The 25149-nt window shown below is 53.9% G+C and overlaps 2 protein-coding genes across 7 annotated transcripts in view; both read right to left on the reverse strand.

The window, feature by feature from the left end:
• Positions 1–392: 392 nt before the first annotated feature.
• Positions 393–25149, reverse strand: part of HOXC4 (homeobox C4) — a 61199-nt gene continuing 36442 nt past the window's right edge. For 2 of the 6 annotated variants that reach the window (XM_075551554.1, XM_075551556.1), the window contains exons 2-4: positions 3158–3276; positions 2042–3005; positions 393–1547 (exon numbers count right to left, since the gene is read on the reverse strand). In XM_075551554.1, coding sequence (XP_075407669.1) covers positions 1192–1547; positions 2042–2480 — 795 coding nt within the window. In that variant the 5' untranslated portion in view covers positions 2481–3005; positions 3158–3276 and the 3' untranslated portion in view covers positions 393–1191. Of the gene's footprint in view, positions 1548–2041; positions 3277–25149 lie in introns of all 6 variants that reach the window. The other 4 variants (XM_075551558.1, XM_075551559.1, XM_075551555.1 and 1 more) reach the window with 2 other exon arrangements.
• On the reverse strand, positions 19763–25056 carry HOXC5 (homeobox C5). The gene is made up of 2 exons (XM_075551563.1): positions 22439–25056; positions 19763–21716 (listed from the first exon to the last, which is right to left on the reverse strand). The coding sequence occupies exons 1-2, from the start codon at positions 22890–22892 to the stop codon at positions 21502–21504; spliced, it is 669 nt and encodes a 222-aa protein (XP_075407678.1). The 5' UTR covers positions 22893–25056; the 3' UTR covers positions 19763–21501.

Genomic DNA, 25149 nt, shown 5'->3' on the forward strand with positions numbered 1-25149 from the left:
TTAAAAGGTCTTCTCCCTCCCACTCCCGAAACTTGCCTTCTTAGGGGAGGAAAGGGAAAGAGACCAGAGGAAGGGATTACACAGAATCTGCACCACCATTCCCACCCAGCTCCACTGTCAGGAAGTATCCCTGGGAGTCTCTGCAGACTCAGCAGGGAGGGACAGGAGAAAGCAGCCCTCACCTGCCATGTCCCTTCTACTGAGGGTCCCCACCCCCACCCCATCCCTTGCTGGTTCTTCTAAAGACATTGGGAAACTGGAGTTGAGAACTAAGATTTGTGTTTGCTTAGGGTCAACTTAGGTAACTATAGAGAAGGTAGGATGTTCCCAGGCCAGGAGGAGGAGGGGGTAAAAAGAAACCATCAGACACTGACGTAAAACTAATTCACATCCACTGGTTTATTATTGATCACGGGGCATTTCACATCGACACTAACATTCTTTATTGCAAGTTTTACAATAATCAAGTCAATTCGGTCCAGAAACACAATAACCACGATGGGGGGAGGGGGCACTCTACCTATAGACTGGCTCTCTGAACTGAAAGTTCATTTTTATTTTCTTTTGGCTCTTCAAACTAAACAGCTCTGAGAGGCTCTCCAGATGTATTTAGCTTTGTCTGTTGTCTTCCCCCTCTCCCCCCCCCACAATGATACAAAAGAACTTCATAGCTTTGTTCTCCTTAAAATGACTTCCCCCTCACTAACCTCCTCTGGTGCATTTTCAATGCAAAAGGCCTAAGGAAGGAGGGGGGGGGAGGAGGAGGAGAATTGCCTTAAAAATCTCTCTCTTTCCTTTTTTCTTTTCCTCATTTCCCCTGAAATTCACCCAAACCAGACCATCGCACCTTGCATTATATAATTTTCGCAGCTTTTTTTCCTCAAAAATAAATACCCCCCCAAAAAAAACAGCCTTAAAAGAAAGAAAGAAAGAACAAACCCCAAAACAACCAGCAGGTACCATGCTAAGACAACATCACATGCTTTAAAGGGCTTCAACAGTGGAAGGGAGAGAAGGGCTGGGGCTTGTTTATCTGTTTTGTCTGTTTGGAATTGACAAGGGACAAGGTGGGAGGAAGAGCGAAAAGAACCAAAATATATATATATATATTAAATTCTATAAATAAGAGTCAATTTGTGTGTGAGGGGAGGGTCGGGGGCATGGGGTGGGGGCAGGGGTGTGAGTTATGTTTTATAACCTGGTAATGTCCTCTGCCCGAGGCTGCTCCGGCGGCGTGGCGCTCTGGGAGTGGTCTTCAGAAGTGCCCGGTGTGACTGCCGAGAGGGTGCTGGGCGCAGCGCCGGCCGGGGGCGCTGACCTGACTTTGGTGTTTGGGAGTCGGTGGTCCTTCTTCCATTTCATGCGACGGTTTTGGAACCAGATTTTGATCTGCCTCTCAGAGAGGCACAGCGAGTGGGCGATCTCGATCCTTCTCCTCCGGGTCAGGTAGCGGTTGTAATGAAACTCTTTCTCTAATTCCAGGACTTGCTGCCGGGTGTAGGCTGTCCTCGAGCGCTTGGGTTCCCCTCCGTTATAATTGGGGTTCACTGGGAAGGAGGGGGAGGGGGGAAAGCAAATCGTGGGGTTCAGAGGCAGCAGGCTCCCCAGCCCCCCACCCTCACCCCATCCTCAGCCCTGTGGAGCAGGAGGAGGGGGTGGTGGAAATAAAGTCATCAGGCTAAATGGGTTATAAAGAAGTTGAAGGAAGCTGGAGACTTTGTAGTGTAATAAGAGGGGAATCCTCATTGTAACGACACTGAATTATTTATGCGCCCTTAGAAAGCGAGCATAGTTTTCACACATACATAACAGATCGTAGCACATGGCTCGGACTGCCCAGAGTAGCTAAGCCATAAAATTTATGGGGGATGTAATTACCCATTCTCGCTCGTAAATCCAGTTCAATTGTGCTAACCCAGAGTCGCTCCTGGAGAGAGAGGGGGAAGGAGAGAAAGGAGGACGGGGCCAGAGGGGGCCCGGGAGGGTGGGGAGCGCTGGGGGACGGGGAGGGAGGGGGAGAGCAAAAAGCAAAGTTGCCTACCCGTGCTAACGTGGATTTTTTTCATCCATGGGTAGACTACGGGTTGCTTGCTGGCGGCGCTGGAGGGATGGTCGGGGGCTGGCTGGCTGCAGGCTGGCGGGGCTGGGGACGGGGAGGCGGAGGCGCCTGAGAGAGGCGCCGGTTCGCAGAGCGGCTGCGATTTCTCGGGGTGGTGGTGGCCCGCCTGGGCCGGCCCGTGGCCTCGCGAATTGCCCGGCCCCTGGAGGCTGGTGCAGCTATACTGGCGCTCAGGGTAGCTAGGGCGCGGAGGCGGTGGTGGGTACAGCTCCTGGTGGTGATGCTGGAATCCCGATTCCCTGGTCCGGCCGTAATATTCCGGACTGTGTTCAGGGATGTAGCTATTTTGCGAATATTCTTCGCATGGAGGAAATTTCGGATCGATGTAGTTAGAGTCCATCAAATACGAGCTCATGATCATTAATTTCTGGAGTGGAAAATAATTTTTCTCGCTTTGTCGTTTTTCTGCTCCATAAAGCCCTCCTACTAGCTAGCGACCCTGTAAAGTTACTTTCACCATGTGACTCCGCCGGCCAATCACACGGAGCAACCCAGTCCCCGGATAAGGAACCGAATCGCTTTATTCAAAATGTATCCAATTTTTTTTTTTTTGGTGGTGGTGGTGGTGGTGGTGGTGGTGATGCTGATATTGGTGGGGGTGATGTGGGGATAGCTGGCAGGGGTTGGGGTGGCCCCAGTGCACACGCCCTCAGACTGACAACCCTCCCCTGCAGAACGGGGTGGGGAGCCCCCAGCTCCCTTCCAAAGCCTAGGCATGGGGAGGGAGGGCTGTCGGGAAGCTGTGTGATGCAGCCCAAGTCCAGGGTCTCCCTGCAGGCCTCGGGTGAGCCCCCCGTGGGCCTTGGCTTCTGAGCTCTTCCAGGGGTCTCCATTCGTGGCGATCGCGCATCTCAGTCTGTGTAGGTCACCGCCGGGCAGCGCCCCTCTTTCGCAGGAAGAGGAAGTTGTAAGAGGACTGGAGTGGAGGTTGGATGGGGAGGGGTCCAGGCTGCGCCAAGAGGCTAGAGAGCCTGGGGTGACCCCCCTCCCCCCAGCCAAGGGTACCAGAATTCAGTCCCCATCCCCATACGCACTCACCCAACCCTCTGGCCTTGGGGCCTGGCGAGGCAGGGTCCCAGGTGGGCCGGACAGGTAGAGACAGCTGGATGCAAATGATGCTGACGTCATGCCTGGATGTCTGGGGGTTGAGCCCCCGGCTGAAGAAAGACAGGAAGTGGTTGGAAAAGGCAGCTCCAGAGCCGAGCTTTGCCCTGGTGGCCTCAGGCCCTCCCGGACCCAGCGGAGGGTAGAGGATCACATGTGCTGTTTGCCTCAGGGTGAACTCTCTCAGATCCTACCCGGTCTGCGGCCTCTGCCAAGTTACCCAAGGCTGGCTCAAAGAGAGCTCCCTGCCAGGCATCGATGCCCCCCCCTCCCCAGCCCCCCAGTGCCCAGCCAGGGCCTGAGAGCTCTTCTTTCTCCAGCCACACAGAGTGCAGGCCTGGCCCGGAGAGAGGCCTGAGCTAGCAGAGGCTGCTTCCGGCCAGGGAGTGTAGCCATGTAACACGTGTGTTTACATGTAAACATGCATCCCAAGGGCCAGCTTCAGGCTGCCTTCCAAAAGCTGAGGGGTGAGCTCACTAAGCTGGGGAGCAGCGCAGACCTCCAAGAGTTCCTTCAACCCCTCCCCCCTGCTGTCACACATCTACAGGACATGATTTGGGGAGGGGGTGGCCGGAGATGGAGCAGGATGGGGGGCAAAAGAAGAGCTGCTCCCCCAAACTCTCTCTCTGGTCAGGGGTGGTCACATCTTGTCACCATTTCCAATTAACTGCTGATCTTCTATTACTCAGAGGTAGAGGTGGGGGGGGGGGCTTGGAGGGGAGAGCCCTGGGAGGGAGGGAGTCCCCTTGTTGTACTTGATAACAATTATAGTTTAAAATCATAGCTTGCCGGGGCTCGGCTATATTTTACTTGATAACAATAAAAGTGACACATAAAGTTAACTGTTTATGTTTTATTTATTAGACTAAATCTGCCAGCGGTGGTAGGAGCGCTTGCCTCGTCGCTCCGGCTTTTATAGGGCTGTAAAATGTCATAAATCAGTCTCGCGGAATCGCCCGCGCTCTTTGTGTCGGCTGCGGCGCAGGACTGGCGGCCGCTGGCTGCCTGCTCCCTCCTTTCGACGAAAAGTCGTAATGTGATTTTTCCCCCCTCTGATTTTATTATTATGATCGCCGCCGTGATTAGTCAATCCACCTTTAATTCGCCGCCCTACGCTGCCTCCTCCCAGCCCAGCCTGGTTGACACTTGAATTAGTACCTTTTAAAACGGCATAACAACTATTTGAGGGTTTAATTAGAACATCTGCAATTAAGGGAATGAGGAGGGGAAAGGGAAAGAAAGGGAAAAAGCCCTAGAGAGAAGGAGAGGCTGAAGGCGGGTGCCTCCTAGCCCTTCTCTCACCAACTTTGGGATGTGGGAGAGGGTCCCCTCTTTTAAATTAGGGGCTCGTCCTGAGGATTGGCTGGGAGGGCAGAGGGGCCACGGGCGATGCCGTAGGAGACCGAGTCTTGGCTTGGGTCCCTCGCCTCTGGCCTTGTTCCTAAGCTTCCGACCCCACTCCACCTCTGGCACCGCGGAGGGGCGCCTGATTGGGGAAGAGCCTGCGCTTGGGGGTGGGGGTCCCTGGATACCCTCTTCTACGGAGGACAGCGCCCCGCCCCCACTGCCACCGCTGGGTAAGGGAACGGGAATAGCCCGAGCCATCTTTTAGGGGAGACTCCTAGTTTTCCTAAATTGGTTGGAACCCTTGCCCACCCCTGTCTGTCGGCCCCTCTGCCACCTGACGGGCTGGGGCCGGGGTTTGGATGGAAGAGGAAATTGAGACTGTGAGTGAGGGGGTGGGAGGGGAGGCCAAGAAGGGGTGCTGCTTGGAAGCAATTGGTTTGGAGTTGTTGTGTGAGGGTGGTTTTATTTGCTTGTTTGTTTGTTTGTTTGCTGGCTATTTCTTGGCAAATGTTTGTGGGGGGTGTGGTGATAACTTTCTGGAGGAAGGCAAAGGACAACTGATGTTGGATTCTGGATGGGGCTACAAGAAGAGACTTCAAACCACAGCTCCATGGGGCGGCCTGTAGCTCCAGGAGAGCTCAGGTAAGGTAGGGGGAGGGTTATGAGTGGGACAAATCTGCCCACCCCACCCCCAACCTCCCTTCTGGGCCTGCACCTGGATGTTAGCTGCCCCACCCCTTCCCAGCCTGGAATAGTCTCTTCCTCACCTGGAGAGGTGAACTTTCTTTCAGCCTGGCTTCTCTCCTCCCAGCCTTCACACCCGCTTCTGCCAAACCTGCCCCACCTCTACCCTCTTATCTTCTGTCTCCTCACTCTTTGGAGCTTGCTAGGGAGCCTGTCCCAGATCATAGCCCCTGACACACCTTTCCCACCAGGTTTCTGATCACCTGAAGGTGGGTTGAAGGTGTTGGAGCAGAAAGCCTACTCCTTACCAGATGTGTGGGCAGACACAGAGGGACACTCCAATTGAATGTTAAGTTGGTCTTTGGTACTTATGGTTAACATCAAAATACATATATATGCATTCATACGAATCATGTTTATTAATATGGCAAATGCATCTTCCTGCAGCCATAAATACATGGACTTCTCATTCCAGGTTTGCACAGTTTGCTCAACACGCACATTCAGAAAGGGAGAGCTTGGAGATTGCCCCAAATGTGCCCGCACTCATCTTCACCATCTACAGAGAACTCTTTGCGTGATCCTAGATAGCCTGATATCAAGGAATGATTCACATGGGTAAAAAGCAAGACCACCCCACCCCCCATGTACATAAAATATTGTCACCTGCCTATTATCACAAGCACGGAAATAAAATATTTTCCCAGGGCTCTGCACTTAGCACTGGCTTCATTGTGATGGGGTTACTAAAGCACCCCTGGCCTGAGATGAATCCTCCAACCTAGGGCTGTCCTCTGCTGTGCTTCACTCTCTTGCCTCCTGTTTTTGCCAGCACCACCATTTTTGCCAGCACCCACACATTCTTCTCTCTCTCTCTCTCTCTCTCTCTCTCTCTCTCTCTCTCTCTCTCTCTCTCTCTCTCTCTCTCCAAACACACACTCACACTCTCCTCTGAATCTCAATCTGGTTTCTCTTTCGGAAACACGTTTCAGCACAAAGCTCTTTCCTTCTGACACCGCTGAAGAAAAATATGTGTCCATTGTGTGCAAGGCCTTATTGTGCCCAGATTACCATACTGACCGTTGGATAACCCATATTCCTCCCCTCCCCAGGAACAAGCTGCCGGCTGAGCCCTCAGCAGCTCTAAGGATGGATTCTGGGCTGTGTTAAAACCTCACCCCCCAGGCTCCCTGAATTTTTCCGGGGGAGCAAAAGAAATGAGAGAGCCAATTTAGGATTTGGAGGGCAAAGGGAAGTGAGTCATCTTTCCTCCAGCTCCGAAATGAAATGCAGGATTTCTCTTGTTTATGTTTGGGAGGGAGTTGTTTTGTTTGTTTGTTTTTAGAAATTAAAAATGCAACATTTCCCCCCTCTTCCGCAAATAAATCCGCTTTGAGATGGTATGTGACCAAGCAATTAATTTCATTTTGATTTTTTTCTCCCAGCAACCTAAAGATCCCAACTAAAGCAAGACTCTTAACCCATTTTTCCCCTTTTGTGCATGTATGAGTGTGTGTGTATGTACATATGTGTGTATATGTGTGTTTTTGTTCCTTTCCAATGCCAGCAGGCAGGGCTAATGTATGCAAAAGAATATGCAAATGCTTAATTGATTTTTTCTTAAATCTCTTGTCAGTAAAAGTAATGAATTGGTCTAAAATGATTTTAATAACCCGGACGTGTCACCAGAAAATGCTCAACCTTTTTTTTCTCCTGGAATTGCTTATAGTCTCAAAAAAAGCAATCATGGAATGTTAATTTGCCCCCCTTTAAAATATTAAAGATGAATTTCTCTTGTTTGTTCATAGACCACAGGCAATGTCCTCTCATGGATTTCCCCGCCTTGCCTTGCCTTCCCTGGAATTCAATTTTTCTCAAATCTCGTTTAAAGTGGCTTTTTAAAAAGTGGCCGCATTTTAATATTGGTTAGACAGAGTGACCTGCATTTCACCTCGGGTGTTTGACTTGTTCCAATAGGTCACTGCCATGGGGTTATTGATGGGGAAACTCCATTGAAATTTGTCTCTTCGCAAATGGCCTTTAGATCTTCCAGCGAGTTCAATAACTAGTTATAATGTGGAAGGGGAAAAATGAAGGCCCTGGGCTAACGAATTTGATGTTTCATTTTTATGCTGGAGAAATTGTTAGTTAGAGGTTAGGTTGCCCACCCCCTTCCTTGCTCATCCCTGCCTTACTGATACCCCCACCCTTATCCAAAGCTTCTGAATTTATCCCTTTAGAACTTGTCTGGGCTATCTCTTCTGCCTGCCCTTTGATGCAAGCCTTAATTCTGATTAGTAGGAATATTGTTGTTGGATTATTGGCTTGTGGGTGCAGGAGCCTGTGTCAAGCCCCCTTCCCTTCCCAGGCTTGAACCTCAACTTTCCTCTTAGAGAGCAAGGGACTTTTACATTTAAAGGGACCTGAAAGGTTTTGAAAGAACTTGGAACTAAGTTGCCCTTAGGGCAGTTGATCGAGCCTCCCTGCACTGGCACTCTGGAGTTCCTGGGAGCTCTGATTCTAGGAAGCTGGGAACCCCTCCTGGGGGTTGAGGAGGACATCTCCCAGTGCCCTAAGCCCTTCCCAGCCTCTGCATTGCCAGAGACCCATGTAGAACTAGACACCCCTCACCCCCTACCCCTGTCTGGACCCCCAAGTCCTAGGAGAGAAAAGGCTGAGGGTAACAAGGGAAGCCCACAGAGCAGGCTAGGGAGTCCTGGTCCCTCCAGGAACAGAGAGTGACCGCTGGTGGAGCCCTGCTTCTTCCTCAGAAGGGATCCCCTGGAAAGCTGACTGCATTTGGGCAAACCGGATGGAGCAGAGCTCAGGAGCTCAGGGAAATGATGGGGTGATGGCTGCTGGGGAAGGTTCTCTTTTCCTGGAGTTCTTAAGGAGTGGGGAGTGGGGAGGCCAGGGAGGTCTTTAATTTATTCTCCCCAACAACCACAGTGAGAAAGGTCTGCACAGAGAGCCTCTGGGTCTCTCTCTGCGCTGACCCGGGCATGCTGGTCACCCGATCAGCACCATTATTAGAACTCCTTCATAAGGACAAGCACATCTTCTCCTTGCAAAACAGAACTCCTTGGGTGCCTGACTTTTTTTGTCATCCAGAATTGTCCTTTTTGGCCAAAATGATTCCTTTGCTTCCCCTTCTCAAAGAGGTCCAGTTTGCTTAGCCCCAAGTCCCTCTTTTAAGAACCACCCCCACGCCACCAGCCCCACCACCACTCCCAGAGCTTTGGTCCATAGCTTGACTCAGTCCGTTCTTTCCAAGGCTTGCCCTGAATCCTGCGCCGGAGAAATCAAGATAGAGGGAAATGTGGACATTTCTGAAATTGGATTGCCACTCCTCTCCATCCCCTCAAACCCAGAGGCAGCGTCATCCTGTAGCCCGGGCCTTCTCGGGCCAAAGTGGCCCGGCACATCCGTGGCTCCGTTGGGGTCTGGGAATCAGTCCTCAACTGTATGTCACGGGCCCCATAAAAAAAGGAGGAACCCCCAAAGTGAGACACCAGTGGCTGCTGGCCCGGGGACTGGGAAAAGGCATCCCGCCCGCTCTTCCCAGCCAAGTGAGAATCAATAGAGATCTATTAGAAACTTCCCGCTGCCCCTCCGCACGGCCCGCCCGCCAGGCTGCCAGCCGCCGGGTCCCAGGGCGGTTCGCCCGCTTCGGTCCCACCTTGGCCGCCTGCTCCGGACTCGGGACACACCCAACCTTCGGGCTTTATCCCCCGTTCCTGTTTTTTAATTCCTTGACTGATTTTCGATTTGGCCTCATCAGGACGCCTCTGCCTCCGACTGGCTCCCTTTTTATGTCTCCTGGTCCTCCTGCCGGGCCTTACGGGAGAGGCTGCGCCGGCCCCCGGCTGCCCAGTGAGCGCCAGGCGCGGCCCAGGCCGGGGCTCCGGGCGGCTGCCTCGCTCTACATGCCAACGAAATGGTCCTCCCTCGGCTTTCCTTTCCGGGGCCAGCTCGGCCGCCGGCCCACCACGCTGGGCGCAGACCCTGCGCTCCTGCCCACTTGCCTTCGGGATTCAGCTGCGCTCCTTTATTCCCTGATACGAAACTGTTCCGTGTTCGATCAGGGGAGCACCCAAGCCTGGGCTTGCAGCTGGGCCCCGGGCATTCGTCAGTTCTCCTCCCAGACGAAGGACGGGCGAGCCGGGCTGCCCTGAGTCCCCGGGAGGAGGCACGCAGCCTGGTTGCAGGCTGGGCGGGGGAAACTCGAGCCCCTGCCCCCTAAAGCCCTGGGCCCCCCAGCTGTAGGGGGAGAGGCGTCTGGAGGTGCAAATTCGGCCACAATCTTGCCGGCTATCAGCAAGTGGGCCATCCTGGCCAGGGTCCCCACTCCGCGGCTAGTTGGGTCTGATTGTCGCTTTACAGATGCAGAGACGGCCCACAGCGGCAGCCGCCACCGAGGGCAGCGGGCAGCACCTCTGAGGACAGCTGCGGGACACCTAGGACCAGGAACACACGCTGTCTAGCCCCTACCTCGCTGGGATGGATGGAAGGTGAGGTGAAGAAGGAAAGGAGGAATTGTATTTTATGAGAGGCATTAAATTGGGGCTGGGAGGGGACGGAGAAGACACAAGATAAAAGAAAAGACGCCCTTTCTCCCACCTTAGCCCACGAACCTCTTTCCCATCTCCTCTGCCCCCAACGGAAACTCTTTTTCCTCCCCGAGCCCCAGGTTTCGGGTTTCCCACTGAACCTCTCAGCTACTTACAACTAATAAACACTTCTCTGCTTCATCTCCCATGTTCTGCTCATTCTTTGGTCCCTTTACATCAAGCCTGCCAGGAGTTGCTACCAGCAGTCTTGTTTATCGATTATATTGTTTCCCCCACGGAGTGGAGGGACTTGGGGACTGAGGAAGAAGTTCTACAAAGCTCCAGTTGGTCACAACCTTCTTCCTTGTCCCACACACACAGCACCCCAACCGGGTGTACCCCTGCCCCCACCCGGGCCCCCCTTTTCCCTATGCAGCCACGGTGGTAGTGCTGGGTAAATAAAAGTCTGACTGCCTAGCTATTAGGATTCTGAAGACGTTGGCATTTGTAGCAATCATTAGTCAAAGCCGTGGAAGCCAAAGAGCCGAGGAGTTGGACAGAAAAAATCTTGGAAATGATATACAGGAGCCGCCAAGGCATCAATCCCAGCCGATAAGCGTGCTGGCTGCCTCCAGCCAGCGAAGCCCGCTTGCTTGGGCCAGGGCGCCATAAGCAATTGGAGCCAGGGCACCTTCGGGTCATGTAGTGACCCTGGCATCATTTAGGCACCCTACAGAAAAACAATTGGGGCCTTCCATGCCCTTTCCCCAAATCTCAAAGACCCACTTTGGGCAGGTGGAAATGGACCCTGAGAGTGAGGAGTCGCTGGGCCACAGGACTGGCTTTGGACCTTTCTTTTCTCCCCTTTCTTTTTGGAGGAAGTAGCTGGCTTAGCAGGTGCCACAAGACTGGGGCATTAAGTCACAGTGACTGCTGGAGGGAAGTGGCAGTCTCTGGAGTGGGGAGTGACTTGGGCAGACAACTCAACTGAGTTGATCTACACTTGAAAATAAACTTGGAGATGGCACAATCCCTTGCTTTAATAAGCAAAGCATCCCAAAGCTATTTGTTCTCCATCTCCATCCTCCCTGATATCTTTGTAGATCACTGAGACATATATAGGAAGGGAGCAGAGGGGAAGGATACGTTTTAATCCTTCTAGAGAGCGCACGTAGCGATGTGCACCGTGGAGCCCTCTTTAAGCACATGTTCAGATATCTACCTTTGAAGCAGAACTGTGACATTTATAAAGATCTCTGCATGTGTAGCTTCAATATGTAATGACATTATGGTCTCAGACTCTTGAGTACACCTAGAGACAGTTTCCAAAAAAGGGTGAGGAACACATTTGGGAACATGGTTCTTTCCAAGGGAGTAACGGGGAGGGGGATCTCAATATTCATGTAGATGTTTAGAGAGAGCTGTATCAATATACCCCAACATACACATCTGGCCACCATAGAAAAATCAGCAATATGCACACAATAATTGTGATGGAGAACTTTTGGATTCACTATAGATCTGTAAATCTAAAGATATATAAACCTGCGTTTAAATATGGAGCAGAGAGGAGTATAAAACATCCATCCTGTTAGATGGACACAGAATGATCTACAAATAGAACTCTGAGGAAGACTGGGCTCTCAGAAAACACAGGTATCTTTGCACTAAGCTCTAAGAATGGGGGGGGTTCTCTGACTCTTGGGGGTTTGGGGTGTTCCAGCCCACAGCCTCTGGGAAATTGATGAGGATGGATGAAAAGAGTCCAGGAACTCCTGTAATCTCTGACTTCATCCCCAGCACATGGGGCATTTCTCTGAAGATGGATATGAGCCCTGAAGTCTGCCCCCCCCCCCCCGCCGCCCCCAAAGCATCCTGGCCTGATGGAGCCCAATCTGAAGCTGTGGAGGGCTCTTCATTCACTTTTTCTTTTACTCCCCCAGCCCTGGGCTAAGGGGAAAGGCCCTTGAGGGGCTGGGGTATCTTTAAGAGAGGAAGGCTCGCTCGGCTAGTTAACATTATAAAATGGAGTCATTTAGGTAAAATATGGTTTTGTTTGGAGACAGCTGGGTGGAGAGAGATGGGAGAAAGCTGCAGGCTTTCACACACAACTTTGCACAAAGCTTAACCCCATGAAACCCAGTCACGGATCTCAGAGAGAGTTTCTTCCTGTCACCAGGCCCTAGAGGGCTTTTTCCCTGTCTCTCTCCCATAGCTCCTGGGAAGGGCTCTCTTAAGTATCTGTAGCCCTCCAGCTTAGCCAGAAAGGGGCACTGGGCTGGAGAAATGATTACAGGAAGACAGTTGCCCTGGAAAAGGAGAGTTTCAGAAGGTGAAGCACCTGCAACAGGACAGGACGAGGTGGCCAGCCAGCCTTAAAGGCAAGTTCTGCTCACAGGAAAAGGTTGGGAGACCAGGGTTTGCACAGGCGGCAAAAGGAAATGGATCCTGTACTCTAGGACCTTTTGTTGGGAAAACTCATCTGAAGAGCCCCTTTATAGGAGGCACCGGCTCCGGGGGATAAAGGTGAGGCTCCATTTGCTACAGAAGGATGTCCCAGCAATGTCCAGGCAGCTAGTGGAGACTCTTAGAGCAAGGACTCTCCTACCGGAGGTGGAGTATGCTGGGGCTCTAGACCGCCTTTCCTTTCTCCCCTCTGGTTTCCTGGGTAAAAGAGGTGAGGAGAGTGCCCAGGTGGGCTCCCTGAGGGACATGCAATCCAATCTAGCTGGCTAGTCAGGGGGAGAGTGGTTTACAAAGGAAAACCTTAGATGCCACTTCCTGAGAAGTTGCCAGATCAAAACAGCCTCCTCTGGGCATTTATGACCCATAGCTGCTCTGGACAGGAAAAGTGCCCTCAATAAAAACCTTGGCCCACACCCATGCTCCACAGGGGGGAGGAGACACAGACTCTAAAATAAAGGGCTTGACCCTTACTCCCTCCATTCACACACACACACACACACACACACACACACACACACAAGATGCACTATGCACCCAGGCATGATTTCCAGCTAGGAAGTTGACTTCTTAAAGAACTATTCACTTGACAAGATTGCTTTTTTCCCACCATTCCCCAAGCAAAGCAGCAATCTGAAGGGTCTGGAGTGGAGTTCAAAGCATCCAGCAATGGGGATTCAATTGAAAAGGGGATCTGGCATTTCTTCCCCAGATTGCCCTCCCACACCCATAACCCAATCCAGGCCAACAGGACAGGAGGGTCCCTGAGACCTCCCATCCATAAGGACCTCTGTGCCATGGTTTGGGGTTTGGATTTCCCACAGAGGCAGAAGGGGGGAGGCTGAAGAGGACAAGTGGTCTGCAGGCGGAGCTCCTGGGAAGAACAGCGGTGGGAGGGTGGGAGGGGAAGCTGAAAATTCAGAGCAACAAGAGCTCTGAGACGTCTTTACTGTGCACTCAGAAGGGTCCTGAGTTCTTCCAATACCAGAATACCAGCTCTTTCATACACATTCATGTAAGTCTGCTGTACACAAGTGGCTGGGAGCTGGGGATTTCTAGAAAGTGCCTGTCGCCCTGAAAGGTACCTGGGGTAGAACTTTCTCTACACGTGTCCCAGGGGTGGAGGGTGGGGGTGGAGAAGGAGTCTCCTCCTTATATCAGATCCACAGCATGCTCAAAGCCTTCTATTCCACTTCCCCTCCATGGTAGATGCTGAAGGTCTGGTTATCAGGGGCTAAACAAGGTATCGAATAATCAAGCCCAACTTTCCCAAGCCCCAAACTGCATCTCCTCTGCTCCCCTCTCCACAGGGCCAGGACAGGTATTTCCCTGGTGATCTCTGTACCCCTCTGTGCCCTTCCTTTCAATAAACTTTAAGAATAGAAGAGGGAGATAGATCCAAGAGTAGGGCTCAAAGACAAAGAGAATTCCAGGCTCCTTCGCCCAGACTTTTCCTAAAGGCTCTCTGAGTTCCTGGAAACTCACGAAAGGAGCTAAAGTAGAAGTCAGAACCCACTGTCATGCTGCTTACATGGATGAAGAATGCAAGAAAGGAGTAGGGAAGAATGTGCTTTCTTGGCCTTCTAGCAGCCTAGTCTCCTCCTGAAATGGAAATCTCTAACTCCACAAGCCCTACCTTGGGGTCCGGAATCCAGATTGTCTACCTTCTCCACCTCAAAGAGTTCTAGGGGTGCCATTACCACCAAGGAGGAGGTTCACAGTAAGTTCTCCTTTCCCTGATAGAAGGGAACCCAGAACGACATCTCACATTTCTTCTATCAAAACGTCAGCCTCAAGCAATTGCACACAGAGAGGAAGAGTCTAAGAGACCAAGAAAGTCTACTTGGACATCAGAATGGTTTCAAACACTCTAAAGATCCCAATGTGCCTCAGCAGAGTCAACCCCCTCTGTGTATCTTTTCCCATCTTTCATGGGATCTGGTGATCTATCAAAAGAGGTCTATAGTGGAGGTGAGGGTGGGATTCAGGCACCACCACACCACCACCACCACCACCACCACCACCACCACCACACTATTCAGGATAGAAGGAGGAGGAGGAAGAAGAAAAGAGTGTACATGCTTTATTTCTAACTCATAAAGAGGCAAAGTAAGAGCCATGTGTTTGAACATGATTTTGAAACTGAAGGTTCAATGGTTTCTCAGAAAAGCTGTCCTCCTGGTTTCTCATGCCAATCCTTCCCTCCCCCCATTGGCCTGCAGAATTGACCCCCAAAGCACCCCATCCCCATCAAGAAGATAATCAAACAGGGGGGTGCTGACAGTCCCAGTTCAGATTCAGAATTCCCCTCCTATCCCTGCACCTCAGTGTCACCAGAGGAGGGTTTAGAGATCTGGGTGGTGGCAGGGCCCATCAGAACGCTCCATCAGAGCAGGGGATCAATTGGGAGGAGGGAACATAGATGGAGAGACTGAGGGTGGGGATGGAGTCTGCTCAGATATATACCATGAGTGGGTTGGTGTAAGGCCCAGCCCACCATGCAGATTATCACTCAGAAAGAAGTTTTCATCCCTTGCTCCTTCTGACCTGACCCACAGAAACACAAAACTAAGACTATACATTTACTGGCTGTGTCTGTACATAGCTATTGACCAGGACACAGGAACACCACGTAGTCTATCATCATCATCATCATCATCATCATCATCATCATCATCATCATCATCATCTTATTAAACAGATTCATTGCCTAATAGGAAGTGTGTGTGTGTGTGTGTGTGTCCCATGATTCTCCATGCTCATTCCCTTTCTCAGAACTCAGAACTGGCTGAAAGGTATCCAACAAACCAGAGGTGCCAAAGACAACTTTTAAAAAGTCTCCACACCCGTTACTTCCTTTATCAACCATAACGCTAGGGTCTTCTGGGGTATTTCCAAAAAGATAAACCCCGCCCCCATGAGATGAGGATCCCATACGAAGGAAAACTCATTAAAGGTAAGTGTATAGGGCGGGGGTGGGGGTCGAGGGCTGGCGTGTGCGGACTTCGCCGGAATCTGAATGAAGGACAGGAGTGGACATCCACACCTGAGCCCACACTTAAAAATCTCAGTGAGAAAAAAATTAATTAAAAAAATATCCCAGAGGGAAAAAAAATCCCAGAGAATTGAATGGGATCACGGTGGTGAAGGAGAAATCCAGAGGGCACCCTCAGCACTCCAGGTCCGGGTACAATTCCCATCAAGATACAGCTTTGTGAGAATCCGCGGGTAGGTGCCAAAGACCTCTCGGAACTGCACTGGTTCAGGGGTGTGTGTGTGTGGGGTGTGTGTGTGGTGTGTGTGTGTGTGTTGTGAAAATGGGCGTTCTCTGCATCACTCTTCCCTTTAGTATCCGTGACCCGGAGGGAGCTAGATGGGAGGAAGAGAGGGAGGGAGGGGAAGAGGAGGGAGGGAGGGAGAGGGTAGGAAGGGAAGAGGGAGACAGAGACCCAAGTACTTTTCGCGCTGATTGGTTGATGGGGGCCATGTGACCCTGCATAGCGCATGCCTGATTGGTTGCTTGACCTTTTTCTCTCGGGTTAAAGAACTAGGAACAAAATTAAATGTTTTCCGGGTTGGCTGGGGCACCTTGGCACCTGGTTGACAGCCCATCCCCCCTCCCCTCCCGAGAAACCTCAAAATCGAGTGGGAGACAAGAGCATGTCCGTGCGGAAAACTAAGACTCTCAGACCTGTGTGCACTGGTTCTGTTTTTAGATGGAATGGACAACAGTAAATAGTAAACTCAACAGTAAACAGCTGAGAGGTGCACATGATTTTAATTAGGGGCTGGAGGTATGGGTAAGGTGGGCGGGGTGCTAGTGGTATTTAAATGGAACTTTTGAGCCTAGGGAACACAAAAGGGTGAGGAAGTTACTGAACACCCCCCTCCCCACACCCCCGCCCCAATACTCTGAAAATCATAAATACACAAACTCATACCCCTGTCTACACAGAGGAAGGGCCTGGGACGAGACTGGACTAGGGGTCTGGGAGATCAGCTGCGTGGGTCTCTCCTTAAGGCGCTGGTCACATTTTTGCTTAAAGACCTGGAAGGGAGGCTCCCTAGGGCTCGGAGGCCTAGGGGGTGGGGGGGGGACCAAGTTGTAGCCCAAGGGGAACTTCTTCCGCTCTACCCCCTCTACTTGGAAATTTCCCTGAAACCTTTAAAACTCACAGATTGTGGGGAAGAGAACGTGGACGATAGTGAGGAAAGGAGGGCGTTAACTTTTCTAATGGGCAATGGGAGGGATGATCTGGGGTCCTAAGGCTTGGGGGAGAAGGAGTCAAGGGGTAGGGCGACGGAGGAGGGGGCCCAAATAGGCCTTGAGGGGGACGCTGAGCACTCTCGCACACACGCAGGCTGGAGCCAGGGAGGAAGGGGGCTCCCTCCTGGTCTTGGGGCCTCCTCTCCCCTCTCAGAGAGGCTTGGCCTCGATCTTTCACGGTTAGATCCCTACTTTTTCCCCTGTCCCTCGGGCGGCAGGCTGTGACAAGGTGGCCTTCCCACCTGAGAGCGGGGAGCTCTTCACAAAGCGGGTGCCCACCCCTTCCCCTCTAGTAAGCATAGCTGTCTGTGCACCGCCCGCCTGCCTGCCTCAGGCCCTGCTGTGGAACCCCTCTGGCATGAACTATCATGGAGGAGCTGGGCTGCCTTGGTCTACTTCAAGGTGGTGCCAGAAGGAGTGGGGGTGCATGCTCGCTGCAGGACACGTGCCTCCCACCCCCCTATTCATTCCTGGGCTCCTCCTTCCCAGGAACCTCCTGAGAGAGAGTCCCAGGCTGAGAAGTGACCCCCCCCCCAGACACAATGTCTAAACTGGGTCCCTCTGGCTGCACCCTGTCTCCGTCCAGACCCTGCTCTCTCCTCTGAGCCAGGTTTCTCAGGGCCAGTCTGGCAGACACCCATCCACCACTCAGCGCAGGAACCTCTGGGCCTGAAAGGGGTGGGGAGGGTCTAGATTCAAAGGCAAAGGCAGCCAGAAAAACTCCAGCAGCTAGAAGGAGGGGGCAGAAGGAAACCACACTGGCGCAAGACAAACCACACTCCCAGGCTACCACCCAGGCTGGGAGAGCTGCCCACTCACGCCTGGTGCCCAGGAGAGGGGCTGCTTCAGGATCCCTGAGCTAAACCAGCCACCTCCAAGATGGTTCTGCCAGTTCCGACTCAGAAACCCCGAGAGCCCTTCTTCTCGGTCCCCTTTCCGGGGTTCTCCACCATACCTGGACCCTGGGCCTCTGGCCAAGGCCTGAACCCACCCCTCCCTAGACCGAGGGGACCCAGAGTTGACACAGTCCCAGAAACATACCCACCCACCCCGGGGAGGAGGAGGGGAATCAGAAAAGCCTGTGTGGGAGAAGGGCTAGTGTGGGGAGACAAACACTCACCCCATCCTCTCAGGTCACCCAGCGTCCCTCTCTCCTCTCCTCCTGCCCCAACCGTTATTTTTCCTCTACCCTCAATCTGCACACAGCCTTGAGGCCTGGGGAGGCTTTCTTCGCTCCCCTGAATGAGGAGACCAGCTTCCATTACAATTACAGAGGGGGGAATTTGGTAAACAGGAGACAGGGTCGTAGGGAAGAGAATGAGAAAATGAACTTACAGCATTCGCCTGGGATTCATTTGCGAAGATGTAACCTCTCTCACCACCATCCCCAGCGCCGTAATCCCCTCTAACTGCCAGGCCCTCTGTCCCTAGCATTAAACCGCACCAGCAGCTGCGTGGCTGGACAGTTAAGATTATATATGATGTAAATATATTGTGGGGTTGTCAGCTCTCCCTACACCATAAAACTTGGTTTAATGATATCACGTGGTCCCCCAAGAGCCACTCACGGGCTTGCCTTCGGGCCGTTCACATAAATAACCCCCAAAAGTTTCAAACTCCTAAATTCACATAGAAGCCGTGCGTATTTCTCTAATGCTCAGTTACACTAAAAAGCCCTAGTGCTGCTCCTTTGCCCCACCCCCACTCCTCCTTGCAGGGGGGAGGGGGGAGAGGGTGGATCCTTATTTATTTACTTACTTACTTATTTCCATAAGGACCTGTCGCCTTCAAGGTCGGTTTGATTTTTTTCTTGCTATTTTTTGTCTCCTCTCTCCTCTAATTGCTCAGAGCGGGCCGTGTCCCCCTCTTCCCACTCCCCCGGGAAGGTAAGTCAAGCTTCTGCCCCTTCTTTCTTGCTGCCAGAGGGGGTGGGTTCCAGGGCAAAGTGGAGGGGCAGGCTCCAAGGTCTTCTTTGGGGACCCTGAGGCCCCTCTAGCAACTCCCCCAGAGCAACGCCAAACTCTGATCCTTGGAGACTGTACTAGGGAGCTGACTGGAGATGGTGACGTGCCATCCAGACCCTGAACCCCTGAAGGGAAGAATCTGCTCAGGGGGAAAGCAAGAGTCTGGGCAGTACCCTCTACCAACAGCCAGAGAAGTACAGTGCAGGAGAGTCCTTCCGAAGCCTCTGGCTTGGTTGTCCGTGCCGCTCACGCTGCTGAAGCCCAGCCTGAGGCCTGGGTACAAGCCTGCTGACTGTGAGGGGGAGCAGGGAGGACAAACAGGAATGGCTGCACCCACAGAAGCCCGGCCAAGTTAAGCCAGTCCTCCTTCTCCTTCTCCTCTTCCTCCTCCAGCTCCTGGAGGGAGAAGAGGCCCAAGCCTTTCTGAGAAGAGGCAGTCAGTGCAAAGTGGGGCCTTTGCACCCTGCCAGGAGGGCCTTACCAACCCCCCACCTCCACCCCAGCCCTGGCATAGCCCTTGGTGCTCCTGGTTGGGCAGTGAGCCCCCTGGGCAGGCAGCACAGGGCCTCTTTCTTAGTTAACTGTTATCCACTGGAGACGCCTGCGCTTCTCCATGCTTCACTGCTCGCTCGATAGTTTTCCTCAGCATGGAGAAAAAATTAAAATAACTCCCTGAAGAAAATTACACATTTTATTTCAGTGAGAGAGAGAGGGAGAGAGCAGAGAGAGTTGGGGCTGGGCTGGGCCGCCTGGTGTGAGGTGTTAGGGCCCTGTGTGACCAGAGCCCTAACCTAGCCTGCAGTGTGTGTGTGTGTGTGTGTGTGTGTGTGTGTGTGTGTGTGTGTACAGAAGGGTGGTAGCCATGGGTGCTGTTCTTTCTGTACACACTTGTAGAGACTCTCTACATGCCAGGCAGGGGGTGAAGAAATTCTCTCTCACTCTCTCTCTCTCTCTCCTGTTAAGAACAGACAGATTGGTAGCATGGAGAGTGGGGCTAGAGAGAAGTCAGTCTTACAATAAATTCAAGGCGCATCAACATTCATAATCATAAATATTCTCTCTGGCCCGCCCTCCCCAGAGCATTTCTGCTCCCTGACCCTCTGAGTTTCGGGGACAGCCCCTTAGCTCTCAGCTCCTGAATCCACCCCCTCCCAGTGTGTAGGGGTCCTAAACTCCACTTCAGGAAATTGCCCCTTTGTGGGAGGTGGGAAAGGAAATGCAGTAAAGTTTTATGGACCCTTCCCACATTTGTTTCTCCAGCAAAGTGCTTCCGCCTCCACCCCCACCCCTACCCCAGGATCGCAGAGCAGAGCAGAGCTTGGGCCTAGGCTAAGAGCATCCCCTTGCTCCTGCCCCCACTCCCCCAGTCCCAAAGCCCAGAGAATGAGATAAATGATGGCAAACTGCCTGACTCCAGCATAAGTCTATGCAGCTCCTTCCCAGCTAATTGCCCTTAGAGCCCTGGGGCCCAGGAGGTTGGTGGGGGGGGGAGCAGAGGGAGACAGTGGGAACATTCCTGCCAGGCAGGTACACCTTGCAGACTCTCTGGTCCCTTCTCCAGCTCCCTAGGAAGTTGAGGCACATCTCATCCAACTGCTCAGAGCACATGCAGGACCAACTCCTTCCAGGGTCTTTCTGGAACCAAATGGGCCTCTAGACTGAGGGATCAGCTGCCCCCAGGGATCACCCAGCCCGGAGAGATCTGTGGAGGCCCAAATGGGCCAGAGTCTGAATTTGGTGGGCTCCCAGGTCCCTGCACATGAGTTCTGTCACGGGTGGCAGCTGCTGCAGTCTAGAGACTTTCAGATACACCCTGCCAGGTGGTCATGGGGTGAGAGGCCTAGGTGCTTTGGACAGTCCTGCCCAGGCAAAGTCCGCAAAGAGGCCTCGTGGCTCTTCCCTCTCCACAGGCCCTTCTGGAGCTAAGGATCAGCGAAATAACTCAGTTTCACCCCCCTCCTCTCTCTTCTTGCTGCCTCTATCTAAAAGCCCCTAGAATTTTTTTGGAGGGGTGGGGTTAAAGGTAATGGGGGCTCACCTTACACTTCACAGTCCATGTAGACCCCTTTACCCACTACATGCCCCAAACAGAGAGGAGCCACTTTATCTTCCGTCCTGGTCTCTAGTCGTTTTATTTAATATGACAAAATATAGTTTCAGGAGGAACCCGGAGTCAATAAATAGTTGGGCAACAGCGAGGGGGCAGGAGGGCACAGAAAGTCGTGGCAGGGACCATGGGGCAGCCAAAAGCCTCTGGGACCGCTTCCTGGGACCCAGTGACAGGTGACCCACATAGTGGAGCTAGCAGGCTGGGGCTGCGGGCCTGAGCCTGAGCCTGAGTGGGCATGCAGCGGGCATGGACTGGGGTGGCTCCCAGGCTCTCCCGGTGGAAAGAAGGTTGATCGCGCAGAGGGCAACAGAGGGGGCCCTTGGCGGACTTTCGGATATCGCCCCCTTTCATATGTAAATCATTTAAATGAAGAGCGAGTTTAGAGGCGGCTAGGAAGCACCCCAGTCTGACGCGGGCTCCTGCACTAACACCCTCTGGACCGCCCAACAACCCCTCGCCCCCCCTGCCTGGCCAGGCCAGCCAGGAACAAAGGAGAGGCCGAGGCTGGAGGGTGTGTGTGTGTGGAGGGGGTGCAAGTGACCATCGGTGCGGCTCACCTGGACTCAGGGTGGACCGAGCAGGGCCTGGGAGCCGAGAGGCGGCCCGGACAGGGTCTGGCTCCTCGGTCAGCCCTCCGGCCGCCCACAGCCCTCTGGAGCCCCCCCAGCTGAGCTCACCCTGAGACCCGGGTGCTGAGCAGAGCTGGGGAGAGTCGGGGCAGGCTGGGGCAGCCCTGGGGGACCCGGGGTCGACGGGGACGCGGAATGTCAAGGGAAGGCGCTTTGTCTGCGAGGCCAGGGAGCCGGGCCCCAGCCCCTGCCCGGGGCGAGCGGAGACGCGCCAGGGGAAGGCGCGGGCCCGGCTCGGGCGCGCTGCGGGCCTGCCCGCGGCCTCTACAGAGCCTCCTTGCTTTTCAGTTTGGAATCTTTCTTCCACTTCATCCTGCGGTTCTGGAACCAGATCTTGATCTGTCTCTCGTTGAGACATAAGTTGTTGGCGATCTCGATGCGCCTGCGTCGAGTGAGGTAGCGGTTAAAGTGGAATTCTTTCTCGAGTTCCAGAGTCTGGTAGCGCGTGTAGCTGGTTCGGGACCGCTTGCCATCTGTCTCTGGAACACAAGCCCCCCGCCCACCCACCAGCCAGGAAGGGGTAAATAGCGTGCAGAGTGCAGCGTCCCAGCGCCCACACCCTGGCTCCAGGACCCCCACCCGTGGCCGGACCGAGGGGAGGCGAGCCGGGCCGGGCCCGCCAGGCCTAGCGGGCCAGGGCCGGGACCGAGGGCGGGTGGAGAGAGGCGGCTCCGCCGTGGCAGGAAACTTTGCGCTGCGGCCTTGGCTCAGCCGCCGGCGGGCCTGCGGGCTGGGTAGGGAGAGAGAGCCCCGGGCTCGGGCGGAACAATGAGCGCACCTTCCCCGACCCGAGCCCCGGGGACCCCAGTCCCGCCCCTCCCGAGTTGGACCGGAATCCGCCCGAGCCGGGAGCGCCGCCGGCCGGGAGCCCGCTCCGCAGGGGAGGGAGGGAGCCGCGGGGGGATCCCCGCTCCGGGAGCCCCGCGTTCCTCACCCTTCAGATCCCTCTATTTTTTTAACTCCCTCCCTCTCCCCCCAAAATTGAATATTGCCTTTTATACACGTTTTGTTCCTATGATCCAATTATGTCGTCGTAAATTTGGGCGCACACAGCCTCTAAGCCTTTTAGTGGACAGTTTTACGAGCCATTGATGCCTGGATCGTAAAATTTATGGCCGCAGGTTTTTTTTCTTTATTTGCCCCGCATGGCCTATAAAACCCAGGCGGACCCGAGCGCGCAAAATGAAGTCCTAAAGTTTACCGTGGCTCATGTGCAGTTTGGTCATCCACGGGTAAATCTGTGGCGGGGCCGGTGGCTGGCTCAGTCCGGCGGGCTGCCCTGTCTGCGCCTGCTCCTCTTTGATCTCCCCACTGCTCTTAGCTCGCTCCTCCAGCGCCGGGCGAGCCGCCTTCTGACTGTACATCCCGGGGTTCAGAGGAGCCGCTTCGTCTCTGCCCAGAGCGTGTCCCGGAGCGGCCGCGGCGCTGCAGGCGGGGCGGTCGGGGTGAGCCCGGGGGTTGGCAGCCATGTCTACCCCGTGGAGAGAGTTGGAAGGCGCAGGCGGTGGGAAAGTGACGCCTAAGTCCAATCCGCCGTAGCAGTACCTGGATGCCTGCACCTCTGAGGCCGATCCATAGTTCCCACAAGTTTGCATGTTATAGGCAGGGATATTGGGGCTCTGCTTATAGAATGAATTGGCTACGTAGGAGCTCATGGCGGGGAGGGCCCAAAAAAAATTTCTGCACCCTTTTTGATTAAGGGTGATTTGTGACTCTTTGAAGTTGAGGGGGTTTTTTGTTCTCCAAAGTGCACAATTTATAGGTGGAGATATCTCTTTCTTTATCCTATGCGCTCTTCCCAAATAAGGGAGCCTTAAATAGAGTCACGTGACGGGAGCGGCCACTCATAAATTTGGCTTGATGACCTCCGGGAGGTTAGTGATGGAAGCCGGCGAAACGCATCTTGATATGTTGGCAAAGCCCAACCAAGAGGGAGAGGGAGTGAGAGAAAGAGGGAAGGGGGAGAGGGGGAAAAAAAAAAAGATTCTTGAAACTGGGGGGTAGCCGGGACAACGAGTCCACAGCGACACCTGGTGCTTATATGGAGGAATTGCAGCCTGTCGCGCTGGCGGCGGAATTTTCTACCCTGTGGAGACAAATTGTCTGTGGCTGCAACACTCCTGGGCTGGTCTTTTATTTTATTTTATTTTATTTTTTTTTTTATGGTCTTTTAAATTGTATTTAATTTTGAGGAAAGATGAGGCCTCATTTAAGGTGCACAGAGAGGCTCTTTGTATTGGCTAGTCATGCTCCCACTCCTCACCTGCACTCCCAGGGCATCCCAGCACTCAAAAATGACTGAGAGGAGAGGTTTTAGGTTGGGTGGCCCCTACCTAGATTGGAGATCTCAGGGAGCTGTCTTAGACTCCCTAAATCGAGGGTGGGGATCCCATGCTGCCTTTTAAGGCCCCCAAGGCTGGGCTACAGACTAGAGAGTCCCTGTTGCCCTGGGCAAGTAATCTCAGCCTCTAGAGAAGTGAATAGGACCCCAAAGGGGCCTGGGTGGGCAGAACTAGGTAGTGGGAGGGGGTGCATCATGAGGCAGAGAGTGCTGGGGACTCTCTGAGGTGAGTTTGTAGGTGAGGGGAGGATCCAGGTGAAATAGACATCACTGTACCAGGGACCAGACCGTGGCAACTGGGCAGTTTTTGCTCTGTATATACAGAGCCAGCCAGATGCAATGAGCACACAACTGCTCGGTGTCCCTGTGTGTGGATGCTCATGTGATACCTGACACAGATACTTTGGATAGAAATGCTTACATATATGAGGGAGAGTATATGGGAGCAATCAGCACTTTACCACAGACGGTAAAGAGCTGAGGGAAGGGCCTGCTGCGCACTCTGAGAACAGGCCTCTGGCCCAGGCTTTGCAGGGATCTGGACCCTGCAAGGTACAGGAGAGTAATCTCCAAGCAAGGGAGGGCAGAAGAGGACTCCTGGATTTGGGCCCCGTCAGGCCCTGGGCATCCTTGTCAGGCAGGGGCCAGAGTCTGGAAGGCCACTGACTGGGCCCTTTCCCCCCCTTTCCTGCCTGCCTCTAGAGACCCAGGAAATCTCCGCCCCTGCTAGGAGAAGCCCCCTTTCCCCCCTTCCAGCCCCCACTGGGAGGGGTTGACGAGGGGGGGCCATTGGAGGGGATCTGGAGGGTCCAGGAAACTGGCGGATTTTTCCCCCTTCAGAGTACCTCTCTTCCTCGGCCCACTCAGCTTTCTACTGGGCCTGGGGAGAGCAGGCCCGAGCTGGGAAAGGGTGAGGGGCCGGCTGCGCCGGGTGAGAGGGGAGAAGAGGAGAAGAGAGAGTGAGGAACCCTGATGGAGCTGGGGCGGTTAGCAGGGAGGGATTTGTCCCCGGACACGTCAGGAGTCCCAGAGCAGGCCAGAGCTCCATTTCCACGCTGGTTTTCTCGAAACGTCCTTGGATCGCTCAATCCCAGCCGCCGCAGGGCTCGAATCGTGCGTTCTTCTCCTTCCCCTAGGCTCTGCGCCTCCGCCACGTTTCGCAACTGCCCGCCGGGCACAGCGGCCCGGGCTGCTCTCGTGGCGGCCCCCCTTCCGGGGGGCGTGAGCTGGGGGGCCACCCTGGTGCCTGGATCATCTTCTTGTCCGGCCTTTCGGGGTTCTGGACTCAGAAGCCTAACCTCGCGGGCAGGAAGAAAGGCCTGTTTGGGGCTGGAGCCCAACCCTACCAGCCCGGGCTTTTTTTTTTCCTTTTCCCCAGCGAAATCCTATTTGGCCTTTTTTGCAGGGTGAGTGTGGAGCTCCGTGTAGGGAGCCCAGAGAGGGCCTCTCAGTGCCGCCGTCGCAACCAGGAGGAGGATGGGAGACCGGGCCCGGCGGGCGCCGGCTCCCAGGCAGGGGAGCGAGCGGAGGGGGCTGGGAGCTTGCAGGCCGGCGGGGACGCCCCAGTCTGC

The sequence above is a fragment of the Tenrec ecaudatus genome, chromosome 6 (assembly GCF_050624435.1).
Source record: "Tenrec ecaudatus isolate mTenEca1 chromosome 6, mTenEca1.hap1, whole genome shotgun sequence".
In the NCBI taxonomy this organism is placed as follows: Eukaryota; Metazoa; Chordata; class Mammalia; order Afrosoricida; family Tenrecidae; genus Tenrec; species Tenrec ecaudatus.